Source organism: Rutidosis leptorrhynchoides, chromosome 5 (assembly GCF_046630445.1).
Source record: "Rutidosis leptorrhynchoides isolate AG116_Rl617_1_P2 chromosome 5, CSIRO_AGI_Rlap_v1, whole genome shotgun sequence".
NCBI classification, from domain to species: domain Eukaryota; kingdom Viridiplantae; phylum Streptophyta; class Magnoliopsida; order Asterales; family Asteraceae; genus Rutidosis; species Rutidosis leptorrhynchoides.
In genome coordinates, this window is record NC_092337.1 from 333148506 (window position 1) to 333168160 (window position 19655).

At 34.5% G+C, this 19655-nt stretch overlaps 2 protein-coding genes across 2 annotated transcripts; both read left to right on the forward strand.

Annotated features, from left to right (window-relative positions):
• Positions 1–12458: 12458 nt before the first annotated feature.
• On the forward strand, positions 12459–15453 carry LOC139847987 (U4/U6 small nuclear ribonucleoprotein Prp31 homolog). Its single transcript, XM_071837725.1, has 2 exons — positions 12459–13148; positions 15262–15453. Exons 1-2 carry the CDS (start codon positions 12459–12461, stop codon positions 15370–15372), a joined length of 801 nt encoding a protein of 266 aa, XP_071693826.1. The 3' UTR covers positions 15373–15453.
• LOC139847231 (U4/U6 small nuclear ribonucleoprotein Prp31 homolog) lies at positions 13158–13881 on the forward strand. Its single transcript, XM_071836883.1, has 2 exons — positions 13158–13626; positions 13846–13881. The coding sequence occupies exons 1-2, from the start codon at positions 13158–13160 to the stop codon at positions 13857–13859; spliced, it is 483 nt and encodes a 160-aa protein (XP_071692984.1). The 3' UTR covers positions 13860–13881.
• Positions 15454–19655: the final 4202 nt, after the last annotated feature.

Genomic DNA, 19655 nt, shown 5'->3' on the forward strand with positions numbered 1-19655 from the left:
GCTCGGATTTAGGTGACCCGAACATGAAAATTCGTCTCACCATCAGTCCTAACCAAATGAGGCACCCTAAAGACACCAAGGATGGTCACAAAGTCGGACCCAACCTTGTTCATGCCAAGAACACCTTTCAATCTTTAACAAAAACCAAATTAAGCGTATCTAGGGCTCCGGGAATCGAAACGACATGAATCCGGAGTCTAAAATTAATGTCTTGATGAGAGGAACTCATTTATGTACTTTATTTTAACATTCATATCAGTTATATGGTCAGAATATACGACACAAACTGCTGTCCAAAATTTACAAACCGAAAACATGAACAAACGAGTAATTCTACGCATTCAAACAACAATACAATAACTTATACATATCATACTAATCATATTACATCAAAATACAGAAAAATAAATAAATATGAAAAGATCTAGGGTTAGGGTTTATACCCTAATCAAGAATCAAAGTATATGATCGCGTAGAGAACGACGAGAGGAATCCGATTATGCAAGCCAATTAAAGATCCAAGCAATAAAATTGATGAAGATGATGAAGGTTGGTGGTGGTGGTGTCGACAATGGGAGAGGGAGAAGAGAGAAAAAGATAAGATTTAGGTTTTAGGTTTAGGGAATAAATTAGGAGATAAAATTAAATAACCTAAATATGGAAACAAGGAAAGGCTCCCCCCTCCCCATGGGGTTCGGCCGAAAACTGCATGGGGGTGGGCCCCATGGGTCCAAAATTGTTAAATGTTAATTTCCTTGTGGCCCGGAATCCCGAACGAAGCCCGAAACGCGAAAACGCACTTACGCGATTAAAAATCCGGAGAGATAACAAACGCGCGACGAAAAATAAATATAAATACACCTAATAATAATATGACCTTAAAATATCATATTTAAAATATTTAGGATTTAAAAATCCCGAAAGCTCGATCGTTGGTTTAAAAACCGAAAAGATTCGCCGGATGGAAATCCGCGGAACGTAGAAACGTATAATTTAAAATATGAATACATATATCCACATAACACATAATAATTATTATATATATATTATTACAAAAATAATAATATAGGTCATGGAAATGATGTGGCACACTAACAGTTAACGGTCGTTAAATAATTAACGGAAAAAGATAACGGAAAAAGTAGGGTCGTGACACATACCTTGACAAGTTTGTCATTGTTTTCATTTATGACATACTTATTTACTCAAAGAATGACCAAGAACACGGTGAACATTTGAGAAAGGTGTTAGAAGTATTGAGGAAGGAAGAATTGTACGCTAAGTTTTCAAAGTGTGCATTTTGGTTGGAAGAAGTTTAATTCCTCGGTCACATAGTGAACAAAGAAGGTATTAAGGTGGATCCGGCAAAGATAGAAACTGTTGAAAAGTGGGAAACCCCGAAAACTCCGAAACACATACGCCAGTTTTTAGGACTAGCCGGTTACTACAGAAGGTTCATCAGAGACTTTTCCAGAATAGCAAAACCCTTGACTGCATTAATGCATAAAGGGAAGAAATTTGAATGGAATGATGAACAAGAGAAAGCGTTTCAGTTATTGAAGAAAAAGCTAACTACGGAACCTATATTGTCATTGCCTGAAGGGAATGATGATTTTGTGATTTATTGTGACGCATCAAAGCAAGGTCTCGGTTGTGTATTAATGCAACGAACGAAGGTGATTGCTTATGCGTCTAGACAATTGAAGATTCACGAACAAAATTATACGACACATGATTTGGAATTAGGCGCGGTTGTTTTTGCGTTAAAGACTTGGAGGCACTACTTATATGGTGTCAAAAGTATTATATATACCGACCACAAAAGTCTTCAACACATATTTAATCAGAAACAACTGAATATGAGGCAGCGTAGGTGGATTGAATTATTGAATGATTACGACTTTGAGATTCGTTACCACCCGGGGAAGGCAAATGTGGTAGCCGATGCCTTGAGCAGGAAGGACAGAGAACCCATTCGAGTAAAATCTATGAATATAATGATTCATAATAACCTTACTACTTAAATAAAGGAGGCGCAACAAGGAGTTTTAAAAGAGGGAAATTTAAAGGATGAAATACCCAAAGGATCGGAGAAGCATCTTAATATTCGGGAAGACGGAACCCGGTATAGGGCTGAAAGGATTTGGGTACCAAAATTTGGAGATATGAGAGAAATGGTACTTAGAGAAGCTCATAAAACCAGATACTCAATACATCCTGGAACGGGGAAGATGTACAAGGATCTCAAGAAACATTTTTGGTGGCCGGGTATGAAAGCCGATGTTGCTAAATACGTAGGAGAATGTTTGACGTGTTCTAAGGTCAAAGCTGAGCATCAGAAACCATCAGGTCTACTTCAACAACCCGAAATCCCGGAATGGAAATGGGAAAACATTACCATGGATTTCATCACTAAATTGCCAAGGACCGCAAGTGGTTTTGATACTATTTGGGTAATAGTTGATCGTCTCACCAAATCAGCACACTTCCTGCCAATAAGAGAAGATGACAAGATGGAGAAGTTAGCACGACTGTATTTGAAGGAAGTCGTCTCCAGACATGGAATACCAATCTCTATTATCTTTGATAGGGATGGCAGATTTATTTCAAGATTCTGGCAGACATTACAGCAAGCATTAGGAACTCGTCTAGACATGAGTACTGCCTATCATCCACAAACTGATGGGCAGAGCGAAAGGACGATACAAACGCTTGAAGACATGCTACGAGCATGTGTTATTGATTTCGGAAACAGTTGGGATCGACATCTACCGTTAGCAGAATTTTCCTACAACAACAGCTACCATTCAAGCATTGAGATGGCGCCGTTTGAAGCACTTTATGGTAGAAAGTGCAGGTCTCCGATTTGTTGGAGTGAAGTGGGGGATAGACAAATTACGGGTCCGGAGATTATACAAGAAACTACCGAGAAGATCATCCAAATTCAACAACGGTTGAAAACCGCCCAAAGTCGACAAAAGAGCTACGCTGACATTAAAAGAAAAGATATAGAATTTGAAATTGGAGAGATGGTCATGCTTAAAGTTTCACCTTGGAAAGGCGTTGTTCGATTTGGTAAACGAGGGAAATTAAATCCAAGGTATATTGGACCATTCAAGATTATTGATCGTGTCGGACCAGTAGCTTACCGACTTGAGTTACCTCAACAACTCGCGGCTGTACATAACACTTTCCACGTCTCGAATTTGAAGAAATGTTTTGCTAAAGAAGATCTCACTATTCCGTTAGATGAAATCCAAATCAACGAAAAACTCCAATTCATCGAAGAACCCGTCGAAATAATGGATCGTGAGGTTAAAAGACTTAAGCAAAACAAGATACCAATTGTTAAGGTTCGATGGAATGCTCGTAGAGGACCCGAGTTCACCTGGGAGCGTGAAGATCAAATGAAGAAGAAATACCCTCATCTATTTCCAGAAGATTCGTCAACACCTTCAACAGCTTAAAATTTCGGGACGAAATTTATTTAACGGGTAGGTACTGTAGTGACCCGAACTTTTCCATGTTTATATATATTAATTGAGATTGATGTTTACATGATTAAATGTTTCCAACATGTTAAGCAATCAAACTTGTTAAGACTTGATTAATTGAAATAGGTTTCATATAGACAATTGACCACCCAAGTTGACCGGTGATTCACGAACGTTAAAACTTGTAAAAAAACTATATGATGACATATATATGGTTATATATATAGTTAACATGATATTATGATAAGTAAACATATCATTAATTATATTAACAATGAACTACATATGTAAAAACAAGACTACTAACTTAATGATTTTGAAACGAGACATATATGTAACGTTTATCGTTGTAACGACATTTAATGTATATATATCATATTAAGAGATATTCGTACATCATAATATCATGATAATATAATAATTTAAAATCTCTTTTGATATTATAAACATTGGGTTAACAACATTTAACAAGATCGTTAACCTAAAGGTTTCAAAACAACACTTACATGTAACGACTAACGATGACTTAACGACTCAGTTAAAATGTATATACATGTAGTGTTTTAATATGTATTTATACACTTTTGAAAGACTTCAATACACTTATCAAAATACTTCTACTTAACAAAAATGCTTACAATTACATTCTCGTTCAGTTTCATCAACAATTCTACTCGTATGCACCCGTATTCGTACTCGTACAATACACAGCTTTTAGATGTATGTACTATTGGTATATACACTCCAATGATCAGCTCTTAGCAGCCCATGTGAGTCACCTAACACATGTGGGAACCATCATTTGGCAACTAGCATGAAATATCTCATAAGATTACAAAAATATGAGTAATCATTCATGACTTATTTACATGAAAACAAAATTACATATCCTTTATATCCAATCCATACACCAACGACCAAAAACACCTACAAACACTTTCATTCTTCAATTTTCTTCATCTAATTGAACTCTCTCAAGTTCTATCTTCAAGTTCTAAGTGTTCTTCATAAATTCCAAAAGTTCTAGTTTCATAAAATCAAGAATACTTTCAAGTTTGCTAGCTCACTTCCAATCTTGTAAGGTGATCATCCAACCTCAAGAAATCTTTGTTTCTTACAGTAGGTTATCATTCTAATACAAGGTAATAATCATATTCAAACTTTGGTTCAATTTCTATAACTATAACAATCTTATTTCAAGTGATGATCTTACTTGAACTTGTTTTCGTGTCATGATTTTGCTTCAAGAACTTTGAGCCATCCAAGGATCCATTGAAGCTAGATCCATTTTTCTCTTTTCCAGTAGGTTCATCCAAGGAACTTAAGGTAGTAATGATGTTCATAACATCATTCGATTCATACATATAAAGCTATCTTATTCGAAGGTTTAAACTTGTAATCACTAGAACATAGTTTAGTTAATTCTAAACTTGTTCGCAAACAAAAGTTAATCCTTCTAACTTGACTTTTAAAATCAACTAAACACATGTTCTATATCTATATGACATGCTAACTTAATGATTTAAAACCTGGAAACACGAAAAACACCGTAAAACCGGATTTACGCCGTCGTAGTAACACCGCGGGCTGTTTTGGGTTAGTTAATTAAAAACTATGATAAACTTTGATTTAAAAGTTGTTATTCTGAGAAAAATGATTTTTATTATGAACATGAAACTATATCCAAAAATTATGGTTAAACTCAAAGTGGAAGTATGTTTTCTAAAATGGTCATCTAGACGTCGTTCTTTCGACTGAAATGACTACCTTTACAAAAACGACTTGTAACTTATTTTTCCGACTAGAAACCTATACTTTTTTTGTTTAGATTCATAAAATAGAGTTCAATATGAAACCATAGCAATTTGATTCACTCAAAACGGATTTAAAATGAAGAAGTTATGGGTAAAACAAGATTGGATAATTTTTCTCATTTTAGCTACGTGAAAATTGGTAACAAATCTATTCCAACCATAACTTAATCAACTTGTATTATATATTATGTAATCTTGAGATACCATAGACACGTATACAATGTTTCGACCTATCATGTCGACACATCTATATATATTTCGGAACAACCATAGACACTCTATATGTGAATGTTGGAGTTAGCTATACAGGGTTGAGGTTGATTCCAAAATATATATAGTTTGAGTTGTGATCAATACTGAGATACGTATACACTGGGTCGTGGATTGATTCAAGATAATATTTATCGATTTATTTCTGTACATCTAACTGTGGACAACTAGTTGTAGGTTACTAACGAGGACAGCTGACTTAATAAACTTAAAACATCAAAATATATTAAAAGTGTTGTAAATATATTTTGAACATACTTTGATATATATGTATATATTGTTATAGGTTCGTGAATCAACCAGTGGCCAAGTCTTACTTCCCGACGAAGTAAAAATCTGTGAAAGTGAGTTATAGTCCCACTTTTAAAATCTAATATTTTTGGGATGAGAATACATGCAGGTTTTATAAATGATTTACAAAATAGACACAAGTACGTGAAACTACATTCTATGGTTGAATTATCGAAATCGAATATGCCCCTTTTTATTAAGTCTGGTAATCTAAGAATTAGGGAACAGACACCCTAATTGACGCGAATCCTAAAGATAGATCTATTGGGCCTAACAAACCCCATCCAAAGTACCGGATGCTTTAGTACTTCGAAATTTATATCATATCCGAAGGGTGTCCCGGAATGATGGGGATATTCTTATATATGCATCTTGTTATTGTCGGTTACCAGGTGTTCACCATATGAATGATTTTTATCTCTATGTATGGGATGTGTATTGAAATATGAAATCTTGTGGTCTATTATTATGATTTGATATATATAGGCTAAACCTATAACTCACCAACATTTTTGTTGACGTTTTAAGCATGTTTATTCTCAGGTGATTATTAAGAGCTTCCGCTGTCGCATACTTAAATAAGGACGAGATTTGGAGTCCATGCTTGTATGATATTGTGTAAAAACTGCATTCAAGAAACTTACTTTGTTGTAACATATTTGTATTGTAAACCATTATGTAATGGTCGTGTGTAGACATGATATTTTAGATTATCATTATTTGATAATCTACGTAAAGCTTTTTAAACCTTTATTGATGAAATAAAGGTTATGGTTTGTTTTAAAATGAATGCAGTCTTTGAAAAACGTCTCATATAGAGGTCAAAACCTCGCAACGAAATCAATTAATATGGAACGTTTTTAATCAATAAGAACGGGACATTTCAATCATATGGCAGTATAAGTAAGCAGTAGCATGCAGTAGTAGTAAGCAGTAACATGCAGTAATATAACACAGTAGCATGCAGCAGGTTCCGCAGAAACAAGTAAACAAGCAGGTTGTAGATTAGTCCTATTAGTGAATCCTACTTAGGTCTAGTCTAGACTCACTAATGCAACCTAATTCCCTACAACCAATGCTCTGATACCAAATGTGACGCCCCGTACAAAACCATCGTGTACGATTCGTCAACAACAGGATCTTTACATGGTCAAACACTATATGCGGTTTGAAAAACGATTTGCATTCATTGAAAAGATAACGTTTTACAAAGATAACATGACATAAGACTTATTACAAAACCGTTGTTTCAAAATAACATGAGTTTACGAATACAAAACATAAGTTCCATAAATTGAGACATCTCTAGTAATGCAGCGGATAACTAAACAGCAGATCCATAACAGCAATTCAATAACAGCATGACAGCAGTCTAACAGCGGAAGCATTAAACCTCTAAGCACCTGAGAAATACACGCTTAAAAAGTCAACACGAATGTTGGTGAGCTATAGTTTAAGTTATAACAGTAATGTAAGATAGGCCACGAGATTTCAGTGCTTCAAACAAGCATTTCAAAACAGTAAATCAAATCAGTATGATAAAGTATATGTATAACCGTGGGCACGCGGTAACTAGACTTAACGTAAATATATAACCCCCTAAAAGTACACCTGGCGAGTGCATATGACCTCGAAGTATTAAACACCCGTTAAATGCTAGCGCGACTAGCCCGAGTGGGGATGTCAAACCCTATGGATCCATATCTAAGATTCGCGTCTACCGGTTCAAAAACCAATAGTTAAATGTTACCGTGCTAAGGGGAAAGTTTATGCCGTTATATAACCCACATACATACAAAGTTTAAGTACTCATGCCTATTATGTAAAACGCATAAAAAGCGCATGCATTCTCAGTCCCAAAAATAGTAAAAGTAGTAAAAAGGGATTCTATAACTCACAGTGAATAAGCAAGACAAGTTGTAACGAAAGTAGGCAAGTAGTAAGTCGGTCCGAATGGTCGTCAACCTAAGTAAAAGGTCACTAAGTCAGTAGGTTGTCTATACGAGTTCAAATAATTCATAATTAAGTTTAAGTGTCGTCGTCATCATCAATCATCATCTCATAATCTAAGTAAACTAGTCAAAGGTAGAGGTCGAAACAATAGGCTGAAATGGATCAGCTGCTACGGCCTCTACGTAAATCAAAAACACGCAAAATCAGTGGCCATAGCTCCGTATGGGAGTCCTATAGTTGCTGACCAATTCCTAGACTCAAACTCGACTTAGTTTGACCGTGGTGACGGTCGGAGTGCGAGTAGGTCCGAATTTTCAGCACGACGTTACAAAGGTGTTACCACACGGAAAAGGCCATAACTCACAAACCGTAACTCGGTTTGAGACGAGTCTGAAACGAAAATTCATCTACTCGAACTAGGCTATCTGAAAATCAAATTTTCCAGTAGCCCAGGAGCCTGATCAGACACGAAAAACAGAGGTTAAGGTGCTCCGGTGGGATTCTTAGTGCTTGATGTTCATCACGGTTCTCATCCTTGATGCTTGTAGCATCAAGTGTACAACTCGTTGATGACTTAGCATCACTTTGACTAAGGATTCACCATCAATACACAATATGTTAAGACCAAGTAAGAATACAACTCATTCATGAGTTTTAGATGAATGATGAACCAAGGTTACATCATATCCTTAGTCTTAACATCAAAACAAATCACAAAACAACTAAAGCTACAAACTTTACAACAAATAAGCAAGCATAAACATTTTCTAAATCAAATGAGGTGATAGAACCCTAAGCTAGAGAGCTTGGATCCATTTCACACAAGTAACAAGGTCACAAAGCTAGAAAGCTTGAACCTTTAAGTGTTCTTGAAGATCTTGAAGCATAAAGCTTGGATCTTGAAGATACATGAAGATTACAAACACAAGTTTGAATCTTTTCGACAAAACAACATGATCAAAGTAAAAAGAACTTAAATACAACAAAAGATATGAAGATTCAAGCTAGAAAGCTTGCATCTTAAGTGTTCTTGAAGATCTTGAAGCATAAAGCTTAGATCTTGAAGATACATGAAGATTACAAACATAAGTTTGAATCTTTTTAACAAAATAACAAGATTTAAGTAAAAGAAAGAAAGATCTAACATGTTGGTGAAGATTCAAAGCTAGGAAGCTTGAATCCTCATTGTTCTTGAAGGATTCATACTTGAACCAACAAGATATAAGTAAGATCAAAGCTATAAGGAAACTTGATCTTCCAATAATGATGATGATGACCACGAATTGGAAAGGAAAGAAAGAAAGAAAAGAAAACTTACAAGTATGGAAAAGAAAGAAAGAAAGTGTGTGAAAAACCAAAATGATCAAGTGTTGAAATGAAGGAAAGTGGCTAGTATTTATAGACTTTCAAGGATCACATGGATTGATGACATGGCAATGGTGGTGGTGCATGGTGGTGGAAGGCATAGTGGGGGGGGGGGGGGGGGAGGAAGGACAACCTTTTTTGCTTTTTGGCTAATGGTGTCTAAAGTGTGTCCTTATGCTAGAATCTAATGGGACATGTAGATAAACCTTATCCATAATGCTTCATGACTCACTAATTAATTTATTATTAATTTATTTAATTATTATGGGCCACTAGTAAATATGGTTGGGCTAATTAATTGGGTCACTAGCTAGAGTAGGGTGGGCTTGAGCCCAACAAGGCAAAAAGTCCAAAAAGGCTAACTATTGGGCTTAAGCAATTAAATAAATAAAATTAAGCACCCAAAGGCCCAAGTAATTATTATTATAAAATAATAATTAATATTTCGCTGCCCAAAAGTTCTGGTTCCGAAAAAAGTCAAACGTGCGCGCAATCCGCGGTTTAATCGTAACGGCAAATATCGCTAACGGTTATAAAGCATCCAAAGGACAAGTTAAGCATTCTAATCATACCAGGGCACGTTTTAAAGTATATATACATATATAACACGTATAAACAAGCTACCAGAGTAATAAAGTAACGCAGTACGCACAAAAACGCAGTTACGCAAAAACACAAGGCACAAAGGCAAGTCGAAAAAGCTGGGTCGTCACACTAACCACTGCCTAAGCCTAAGCCGATTAGAAAACGCACACCTAAATCAAGACTCTCTCTCTGACTATCACAGTCACTATATGTTATTCCGTAACAAGCTACTTAACTAACTAATTGATTTGAGATGTTCATCTGATTCCTTCTTAGGGTATGTTTGGTAAAACTAGCTGTTAGCTGTTAGCGATTAGCTGTTAGCGATTAGCTGAAAGATGTTAGCGATTAGCTGTTAGCGATTAGCTGTTAGATGTATATAATTGCTTGGTAAAGTAGCTGTAGCTGTTAAAAAATAAGTAAAATGACAAAAATAGACATTAGAAAAAATAGTTAAATTTCATCATTTTTAATATAAATTTTGATTTAACAAAACGTAGCCATTAACAAATAACCGAAAACATATATTGTAATACTAAATTATTTTCGACGAGCATTCCATATTAAAGTAGCAATATCGTTACGAACATGTTTCATCTCATTACTTCTTCCTTCAAATATTCCTTCGGCGGTTCTGTCACGGTTACTAACATCAATAAGCTCATCTCGTGGTATGTAATTTGGATGTTGATCGATTATTGCAAACAAAATATCTTCTTGGCTGTTAGTACGGATGTAGTTATGCAACGCAAATGTAGCCGTTATAACATCAATTTGTGTTTGCACACTAAACCTTGGCATTTCACGAAGTATGCGAAATCGTTTCTTCAAAATTCCGAATGACCTTTCAATATAGCTTCGTAGAGATGAATGTGAACGGTTGAATGCTTCTTGTACTTGAGTCCATTGAAGGCGCCACACAATTCGACCCACTAGCAACTACATCCCCAAATAACTGATCCCATTCGTCTTGTAGTTGTGCTGATGGTTGATTTCTTCTAATTGCTGCGTATTTAGAGTTTTCCTATACACAATATAATTGTGAATCATTAGTTAAATTAAATGAATTATATCAGCATAACTTTATTTGTTGTTCAAATATTAAATAACTTATATTAACTTACCGTAGTTTTAGTTTTCCACCATTCATCAGAACAATTAAGTTGCTTCGTACTTTCATTCCAACCAAGACCAGTCTCTCCGTTCTTCAGTGACTTCCAGAGGTTGTAATCCTTTCTCATACTATCATACTTGTTCTTTAAAGCAGATTTACTGTTGAATTTATGTTTTATAGCTCTTTCAAACTCTGGTTGAAGGGATACCCATTTAAATGGAGAAGTTCGACCATGCTTCGTGATATATTTATTTAAGAACTGACAAAATTCCAAAACCATCTCTTTTGTCCAGTTTTCTTTTTTTGCATTGTCAGGTTTTGAGGCCATCTAACAACATGATGAGATTCGAATGATACTTTAATACTTAATTTAAACCAAATGATTATCTTAACCTTATAAAAGCACTTTACACCTAATTCCATTACTTTTAAAGCCTACCACCATTATTCAACAATTTATCACTATTTGAAATAACAAGCAGAATTATACATAAACAAGATTAAGTAGACACTGGCGCTCATAAGAGCCCCCTAGACACCGCCGCACGGTAATGGCGGGGGTCAAGGGGGCTGCCCCCTTGCGGGGTCCAAGGGGCAGCTGAACCAAAGAGAAAGTAAGCCTCGTCGCTATTACTACAACCTTTCACTTTAAGCGGGCATAGGCCCTCTTTCTTGATTCATCTACGGGTCTTATCAGGGCAGGAGCAAGGAGTAGTTCAAATAGAACTCAACAGAACAGGGTTATTCCTTCTTGGGCTAAATGATGAGATTAACTGGTTGATCTCTATAAATGATACATACTATAAGAAGAAACACATCTTAATTATTAATTACTCCGTAGCCTTAACCGCTAAGTGCTATCCTTAGGATTTCAAGACATCCATTGAATCTTTGTATCATTCTTATAACCAACCCACTAACCTACAAATAACCAATTTACTAACTTTTTTGTACAAAATATTTTGTGCACAAGTTTTTATTTAAAGATGGCTATCATTAGAAAACTCTTTAAATTAATTAAATCATGTATATATTTACAAATTATAATTGGATTACTATTAAATCAAATTAAATGGGTTTGTTTTAGATAAGTATTGAATGAAAAATATAATATAATTGCTTCTTGAACAATTATGAGAAATTGAGAAATTGTCGGTTTTAGTTTTGTTGCCGTGTTATAGTGGTTGTTCGTGGTTGTTTGGTGTCGTTGTTTCTGCTAGCTTTAGGGGTTTTTTTATTAGTAATACAATTGCTTGCCTTTCAAAAAAAAAAAAAAAAAAAAATTGAGTTTCAAATAAATTGTACTCCGTATACCCCGTTTATTTTCTTTTCTTTTCGAAAACCGCTATAACCCACCGACTTTGGAGTCGGTTAACATAATATATATGTTTGCCTAAATCCTATTTTGGATACGCGCAAAAAATTAAAAACCCTAAAACTTTCTTTTTTTCCTGCCGCATACGAAATCAAACGTAACCCACGAATTTGGTTTTGTTGTTTAGACCGAGAATACATATATTATTTTGGATTTACTCCTTCAATAGTTATAGCCTTCGAATTCGGCTATAGTACATGGCAAATCTAGAAAATTCGTTTCTAGCAGATCTTGAGGATCTGTCCGACAATGGTAAGGAAAACTTGGACCCCATGGAAGATGATGATGATGATGTTAGTGGAGATTTGGCAAGTGATATAGAAGCTATGATCAATTACGATGATCTCGATAGTGTCTCAAAGTTACAAAAGACACAGAGATATACCGATATCATGAAGAAAATTGAGAATGCTCTTAATAAGGGGTCAGACGATACAGAGTACCAGCTGATTGCAGAATGTAATGAATTGTCGGTTTTAATAGAAAATGAGATTATTATTATCCATAATTTCATTCGTGATAAGTACCGCCCCAAGTTTCCTGAGCTTGAGTCTATTGTGCGCCACCCAATTGACTATGCGCGTGTGGTGAAGAAAATCGGTAATGAAGTCGACTTAACCCTTGTAGATCTTCAAGGGCTGTTACCTTCAGCTACTATTATGGTTATATCTGTTATAGCATCAACTACCATTGGCAAACCACTTCCTGAACATGTTCTTGAAAAGACCATTGAGGGATGTGATCGAGCTCTTACCCTCGATGAATCGAAGAAGAAGGTTTCTAATTTTTTTGAAAGTAGAATGGGGTGCATTGCACCCAATCTTTCTGCCATTGTTGGGAGTGCAGTTGTTGCAAAACTGATGGTGACAGCTGGCGGTTTATCATCTCTAGTAAACATGTCTCAGTTTCGTGTTGGTTACCTTGAGAAAACAGAGGTTATTCAGACTACGCCTCCTGGTCTAAAGAAGCGTGCCTGCCGGGTTTTGGCCGCAAAATCAACACTTGCAGCACGTGTAGATTTAGAAAGAGGTGATCCATCGGGACACACAGGAAGAAGATATCTTGAAGAAATTTGTAACAAGATTGAAAAGTGGCAAGCACCACATCCTGCAAAGCAACCCAAACCACTTCCCGTTCCTAATTCCGAACCTAAGAAGAAAAGAGGTGGTCGTCGGCTTAGGAAGATGAAGGAGAGATATGGTATGACGGACATGCGTAAACTGGTGAATAGAATGGCGTTTGGAGTACCTGAAGAAAGCTCATTGGGTGATGGAGTAGGAGTAGGATACGGTATGCTTTTTGGAAAGTTGCGTGTATCAGTTGCTCGGAACAAACTTGCTGCCAAAGTTGATAAAAAGTTCAAACGTAAGCAGAGTATAGTTAACCAAGTGATGAAATCGAATGCTTAATAAAGTTATTATTGACGATTTCTCTTTTTGTCAAGGGTCAGTTGCTCATGTTCTCATTAGCTTAATTAGCTACTGCAACTTGATAAAATATTGTTGAATTTTGAATTTACTTTTGACATGTATTAAAGATTCCAATATAGACCGAAATAACTTGTTTATGGAGTTTCTAATGCAGGACATGTTGCATGACAATATTTTGAAAAAAGCTGCCCATATTTGTCTTTCCATCCAATATGCAAAAGTCAGGTATAAACTGTATGCCAATCTGTTAATATTTGGTATGAAGTTTTAAATCCTTTTGAAATTAAGCATATTGAAACTCTTATGAGCTTGTGACAGAGTTTAGGATTGGAGCAAGCAGTTAGTGTTCTTAAACTTAGTTTATCTATCTATAATCTATACAAATATAATGAACTTCATATTTGATTACTATAATCCACTGTTGGGTAATTTTGATCATTTAGTGATTATAATAAATTGCATTGTCATAAGTCTAAGATTTAATTATTGGTTATTGCTAGTCTACTTTAATTAAATGTTTATTAGTTTTGATAACTTGAAGCAGTCTGAGTAGTTGGCCGAATATTGTGGTCAAATAGGAATAAGTCTAGAGATTATTGTGGTGCACGTTGGAGAGTGGAGGTGAATTAGTTCCTATTTTCATGTATGCAGATTTGTTCCTTTAAGGCTATAAATAGCCTAGTTACTTTGAATAACAATGACAGCAACCTTTTTGTTTTTATCTCAATTCTTTTCTAGTTTATTTATAGCATACTACTAAAATAAACACTGTATTCTCTTGTTTTGTTGTCTGGTCTGATAAGGACTTCTCCAATATCCACCGTCACTCTTCTTCCAGAATTATCACCACAAATCGCCACCAGTAGCAGCAGCGGGGCCACCGCCAACACCACCTGTCCCACAAACCCCACTGCTCGAACTGCCACCAACAACACCGCGCTTCCACTCAATTTCGTCGTTGAAAGAACGAACGAGACCACACGTACTCTATGAAGAATCAATTTTGAGCTTTCATCTGATTCATGCAGATTACTCTTTCTGCATCGCTCTTTTCTCTAACCTGTGATTAAAATCGTAATCAGGGGTTAGTTTTATAATCTTATTTTTTTTATAGTGGAAATGGTAACACGGAGGATAATATCAGTTAGGGCTTGAGAGTTGTATTTGGGGTTATTGCTTGTAATAGCAATTTTTGCATTTGTGATGAAATCTTATTTTGTTTATGGTACTTTTCTATGTTATGTTTTCCGTGGTTACTGATTTCAGGCATTGCAATGGTTTATGTCCACCGTGGCCCTTAATAACCAGTACCACCATACATTCAGGTACACTTTACTCTTTTACATAATCGAACTTTGTTAATAACCCTTTTTATTTATACATGCTGCACAGTGTGTTGCAAATGATTTAGGTGTTATATATCTGATTATATTTCTTTAGTTGGGTTTAGGTCTTTGATTTCGTCAGATATTTGTTGTTACGATTTTCAATCTGATTTTTGTTTTTACGTTGGTTCTAAATTAATTACATGAAGTTGGTTATGTTGCTGTAAGCTATGATTACTTTGTACAGTTATATGCCTCCTAAGAGAAAGTCGAGAAATTTTATAGAGGGTGCTTCACCATGTATGTCTGATGGTGGAGATATTGTTGGTTGCTCAACTAGACAACAAGTTTTATAAAAGAATCATGTTAGGAGGTCATCCGTCAGAGATGATGGTAGCGAATATGTGGGGTGTTCTGTTTCTGGTGCGCCTGTACTTTGCAAGGATAATGCTTTGCCGTTGGATGTATCTTTCAATGGTATAGGTATCTTTACATTGTTACATTGTGTTTGTTTTGTGTTTTTTTTGGAATTTATTGCTTCGTCTATTGATGATTGTAGTTGTGCGTATCTAATATGCAGATACTGTTTCGACTTTGTTCAATTTACGGGATTTGCCTCCTGCATTTACTCTACAAAGTATTTTTGTTGGTTAATTATTTAATGTGTGTAGATTTGATTATACAAGTAAATGGCTAGGGTTCCACCAATTTTCTCTTTTATCGTTTTGTTTTCTTCGATTAACAGTTTTTCATTTGGCCGGGAAGATGACGAGAGCAATGTTGTCATCACAAAGTATGGTTAGTTCTTCAACTTTCTTCACAAGCCCTATTCTTCTCTTTGAAAAGAAAAAGGTCACTTGCTTTGCTATTTTATTATCAATTTTCTTATCTTTATCTTTATAACTAGCCCCTTCGGTAGTTTCTTATGGTAGATCTAGAGTTATTTAGAGGAGCAATAAATAACTTATGGATTATATGCAGAAGAAATTATGAAGTTTTCAGTTTTTGCTATTTATCGATGAAAATATTTTGATATATGAAAGTTGTTTGTTGTGGATAATATTTTGTTTTATAAAATTATGCAATTGATGGAGACGAAAATAAAGCACATAAAGCTTCGGTGATTCTCATTTAGTAGAATACACAACATGTTTGATCTTTTTATATAACAAAAAAGTTTTGTTATTTGGTTCAATTCTGTTCTTGAATCTTGGATTCATAATTCATTGCACAAAGTATAATTGTGTAAGTGTGTTCATATGTTTTTTTTGGAGGGAAAGTAAATGAATGAGTCTTCAATAAACAAAGACATTGGGTGTTGTTTGAACATAAAATTTTGTGTGGTCAAGAGAAGTAAAGACGCCTAATTCTTATTTTCTCTTTTGGTTTTATTTGTGCTTCATATACATACATTGATTAGTTAGTATGTGACAAAACATTTGATCCCCCGGTCATCCCCTATATGTAAAAATCAAAACTCCTTATACCTTAATTAGAGAACTGATATGATTTCCCTAAGTTGCAGGGTTATGACGGATGATCCTGGCTGTCTAATTCGTACATATTTTTGTTTTTGAATGGAAGCTCCCTCAACACAAAGGCCATGTTTGTTTTTGACTTAATTGGCTTAATAGTATGAAACTTAATTTAATAAGTCATGGAGGGGTGTTTGTTTCAACTTATTAAATATCACCTGTCTTAATAAAAAAAAAAAAAAAACTGAATTAAGTGTGAATTTTCATTTAAGTTCTTAGTTTTTAATAACTGCTCTTATAACTGCTCACATATAGGGTTAATTTAGTAATTTTAATTATTCAGACAATTTTTCAACACATAAAAACAAACACTAATTATTTATTCATCACTTATTTCTCACAGACATCATATATCCGTTCAGATTCAAGACTTAATAAGAAAATAAAAAACAAACGGGCCTAAAGACGAAGACAAAGAAATCAAGCTATTTTAACGTTCTAAATATCTAGAAAACCCACCAGCTATGTCTATGTAAACAACACAACAATCGTAGCTATTTTGTGTATGTAAATATCGAACGCTACGTTACCCGCTTATGTTCAAATGGTGCAAAATCGACTATCCTCGCCGCAACGCGCGAGCCGAACTGGACCTCGTTATAGACCAAAAACCATTGCATTTCGATATTATTCATTAAAGTAGGAATTTTTAATGTAGATATTTAATTGTGACTCGTATATAATAATATAATATAGTTGAAAATGAATGACATTTAAAATTATTGTTAAATAGATAAGATAATATATAGCTAAAAATTAATGACATTTAAAATTAAGTTAAATAGTTAAGATAATAACTCAATGGAAACAACCAATAAACATTATCATTTCGGATCAAACTAACATCCAATTAACCATATTATTTAGAAAAAATAAAATAAAATTAAGTTCTATAGCATATAAGCTAGAATAACGTACATTATTGTAGAAGCACTTAGAACACCTCTATAAAGACGGTTACACACGAGATATGAACCTACAATACGGTTGGTTACACATGAGATTTGTATGAAAAAAGAGGAGAATCAAAGCTATTAGAAACTAAGGATTTTTATTCAAAAATGAACAAAATATGAACCTACAATACGGTTGGTTACACACGAGATTTGTATGAAGAAAGAGGAGAATCAAGCTATTAGAAACTAGGACCTTCATTCAAAAAATGAACAAAATATGAACATACAATACGGTTACACATGAGATTTGTATGAAAAAAGAGGAGAATCAAAGCTATATAAAGTCGATCTCCTTTGGTATTGAAACAACGATTCCCACAAAACCCTAACCACAATGGATAGTCGATCCAGCCGGAAACACAAAGATTCAGAAAGTCGATCTCCTTTGGTATTGAAACAACACCGCTCCAAATACCGAGACACCGACAGTGAATATCGCTGCCGTCGCCGTTCCCTAGATATTGATTATCTCGTGAAGCGTGAGAAGTCATACGACCGAGAAAGCAGCAAGGATCGAGAATTGAGAGAAAAGTAAGTGGAAAATAGACGACATCATCAACCCAAACTTGCCAAGGCACCTGTTCTCCGTTTAGATCATTTGGGCAGGGAGGTGGATGAACATTGGAATGTGGTGAATATACCAAAGTCAAACAATTTGAGCACCCTTAAGGTATGCTATTTCTGCATGGATTTATTTTCATTAGTGGTTGGAAATGGGAATTTCCCCCAATTTGCTTATGAAAGAGGCAATTTGTTTTTTTCATTATACTTTATTATTTTTATTACGAAAGGATTCAATTCAAAAAATTATAAGATATAAGCTAAAAGAGAATGAGTTGAAATCAGGCTGGCCTTCAGTCGAACAACCTTCTGCTTTCTTTCCACCACCGATGAAACTACTTTCCAAAATAAAAAAGTCATATAATATTCCTTCCGATCAAATATAATACATACGAAATCAGAAACTTAGTGTTCAAATATTTGCAATAATGCTCTAGTTATAAGATCAACTTGGGCTGATATTAGTTATATATATTACATTTTGGAACCTCAACAAAAATTATATACAAAACTGGTCCTGGATTTGAAACGAACTCAACTACGTGATTACGTCCCATCGGTAGGATTTTCTTTCCAAATTTAAATATATATATATATATATATATATATATATATATATATATATATATATATATATATATATATATATATATATAGGGGCAGGTTCAAACGAGAACCACTGAAAAGGTGAGAACTGCGAGAACTATTTAATTTAATAGTTTATATGCGTTTAAATGCAACAAATTACATGCAAATGTTAATTAATGCACATATCATTAACAAACATATGTTCATTAGCTCAAATTACATGTTAAATTGTTAATTATATGAATCTGTTCACATGTTCGGAAACAAATATGCACTTGTGAACGAGAAACTATATATTTAATTATATAGGTAAAATATAAGTGTTTTTCAACTATTTTATGTTCATTTATACTCTACATCAAGGTTTATATGTGATTCAATCTAGTTACATGTGAAAATCTTTATAAATCAAAAGTTCTCGCAGTTCTCGCTTTTTTTATGGTTCTCGTTTGAACTTTTGGCTATATATATATATATATATATATATATATATATATATATATATATATATATATATATATATATATATATATAGTTAATATTAAAAGTTCAAAAAGAAAATGCTTCCAAAGTCAATACATAACTACTAATATGGGACGGAGGTAGTACCCACTAAATATATTCATACGCAACATGTTCACAAAAGAAACTCATCAATGTATACTACTTCAACCCAACCCAGCACGAAACAATAATCACATCTCATCCGAAAAATTAAATGCCAAGTCCCAGTAATGAACACCACCAGCATCAGAAAATACCTTATGGGCATCAATTTCAGTCATCCACTCGTGTACCAAAAGCTATTAAAATTCGGTTTCACAACACACCCTTACCATACAAGCGTGCACTTATTCTTGGGTTTCTGATCATCATCTTAATTCAATAATACTAGTTTATATTTATATTAAAAAAAATTAACGGTAATTCTTATTAAGATGCATTAACTTAATGTATTGTACAAAACGATCAATGTTAACTATTATTCAAAATATATAC

What these genes read in the sequence shown, in the direction of transcription:
- LOC139847987 (XM_071837725.1), top strand. Translation starts at nt 12,459, where the DNA reads ATGGCAAATCTAGAAAATTCGTTTCTAGCAGATCTTGAGGATCTGTCC. An exon ending in CAGCTGGCGGTTTATCATCT is followed by an intron (nt 13,149 to 15,261) that starts CTAGTAAACATG and finishes ATTACTTTGTAC; the next exon opens with AGTTATATGCCTCCTAAGAG.
- LOC139847231 (XM_071836883.1), top strand. Translation starts at nt 13,158, where the DNA reads ATGTCTCAGTTTCGTGTTGGTTACCTTGAGAAAACAGAGGTTATTCAG.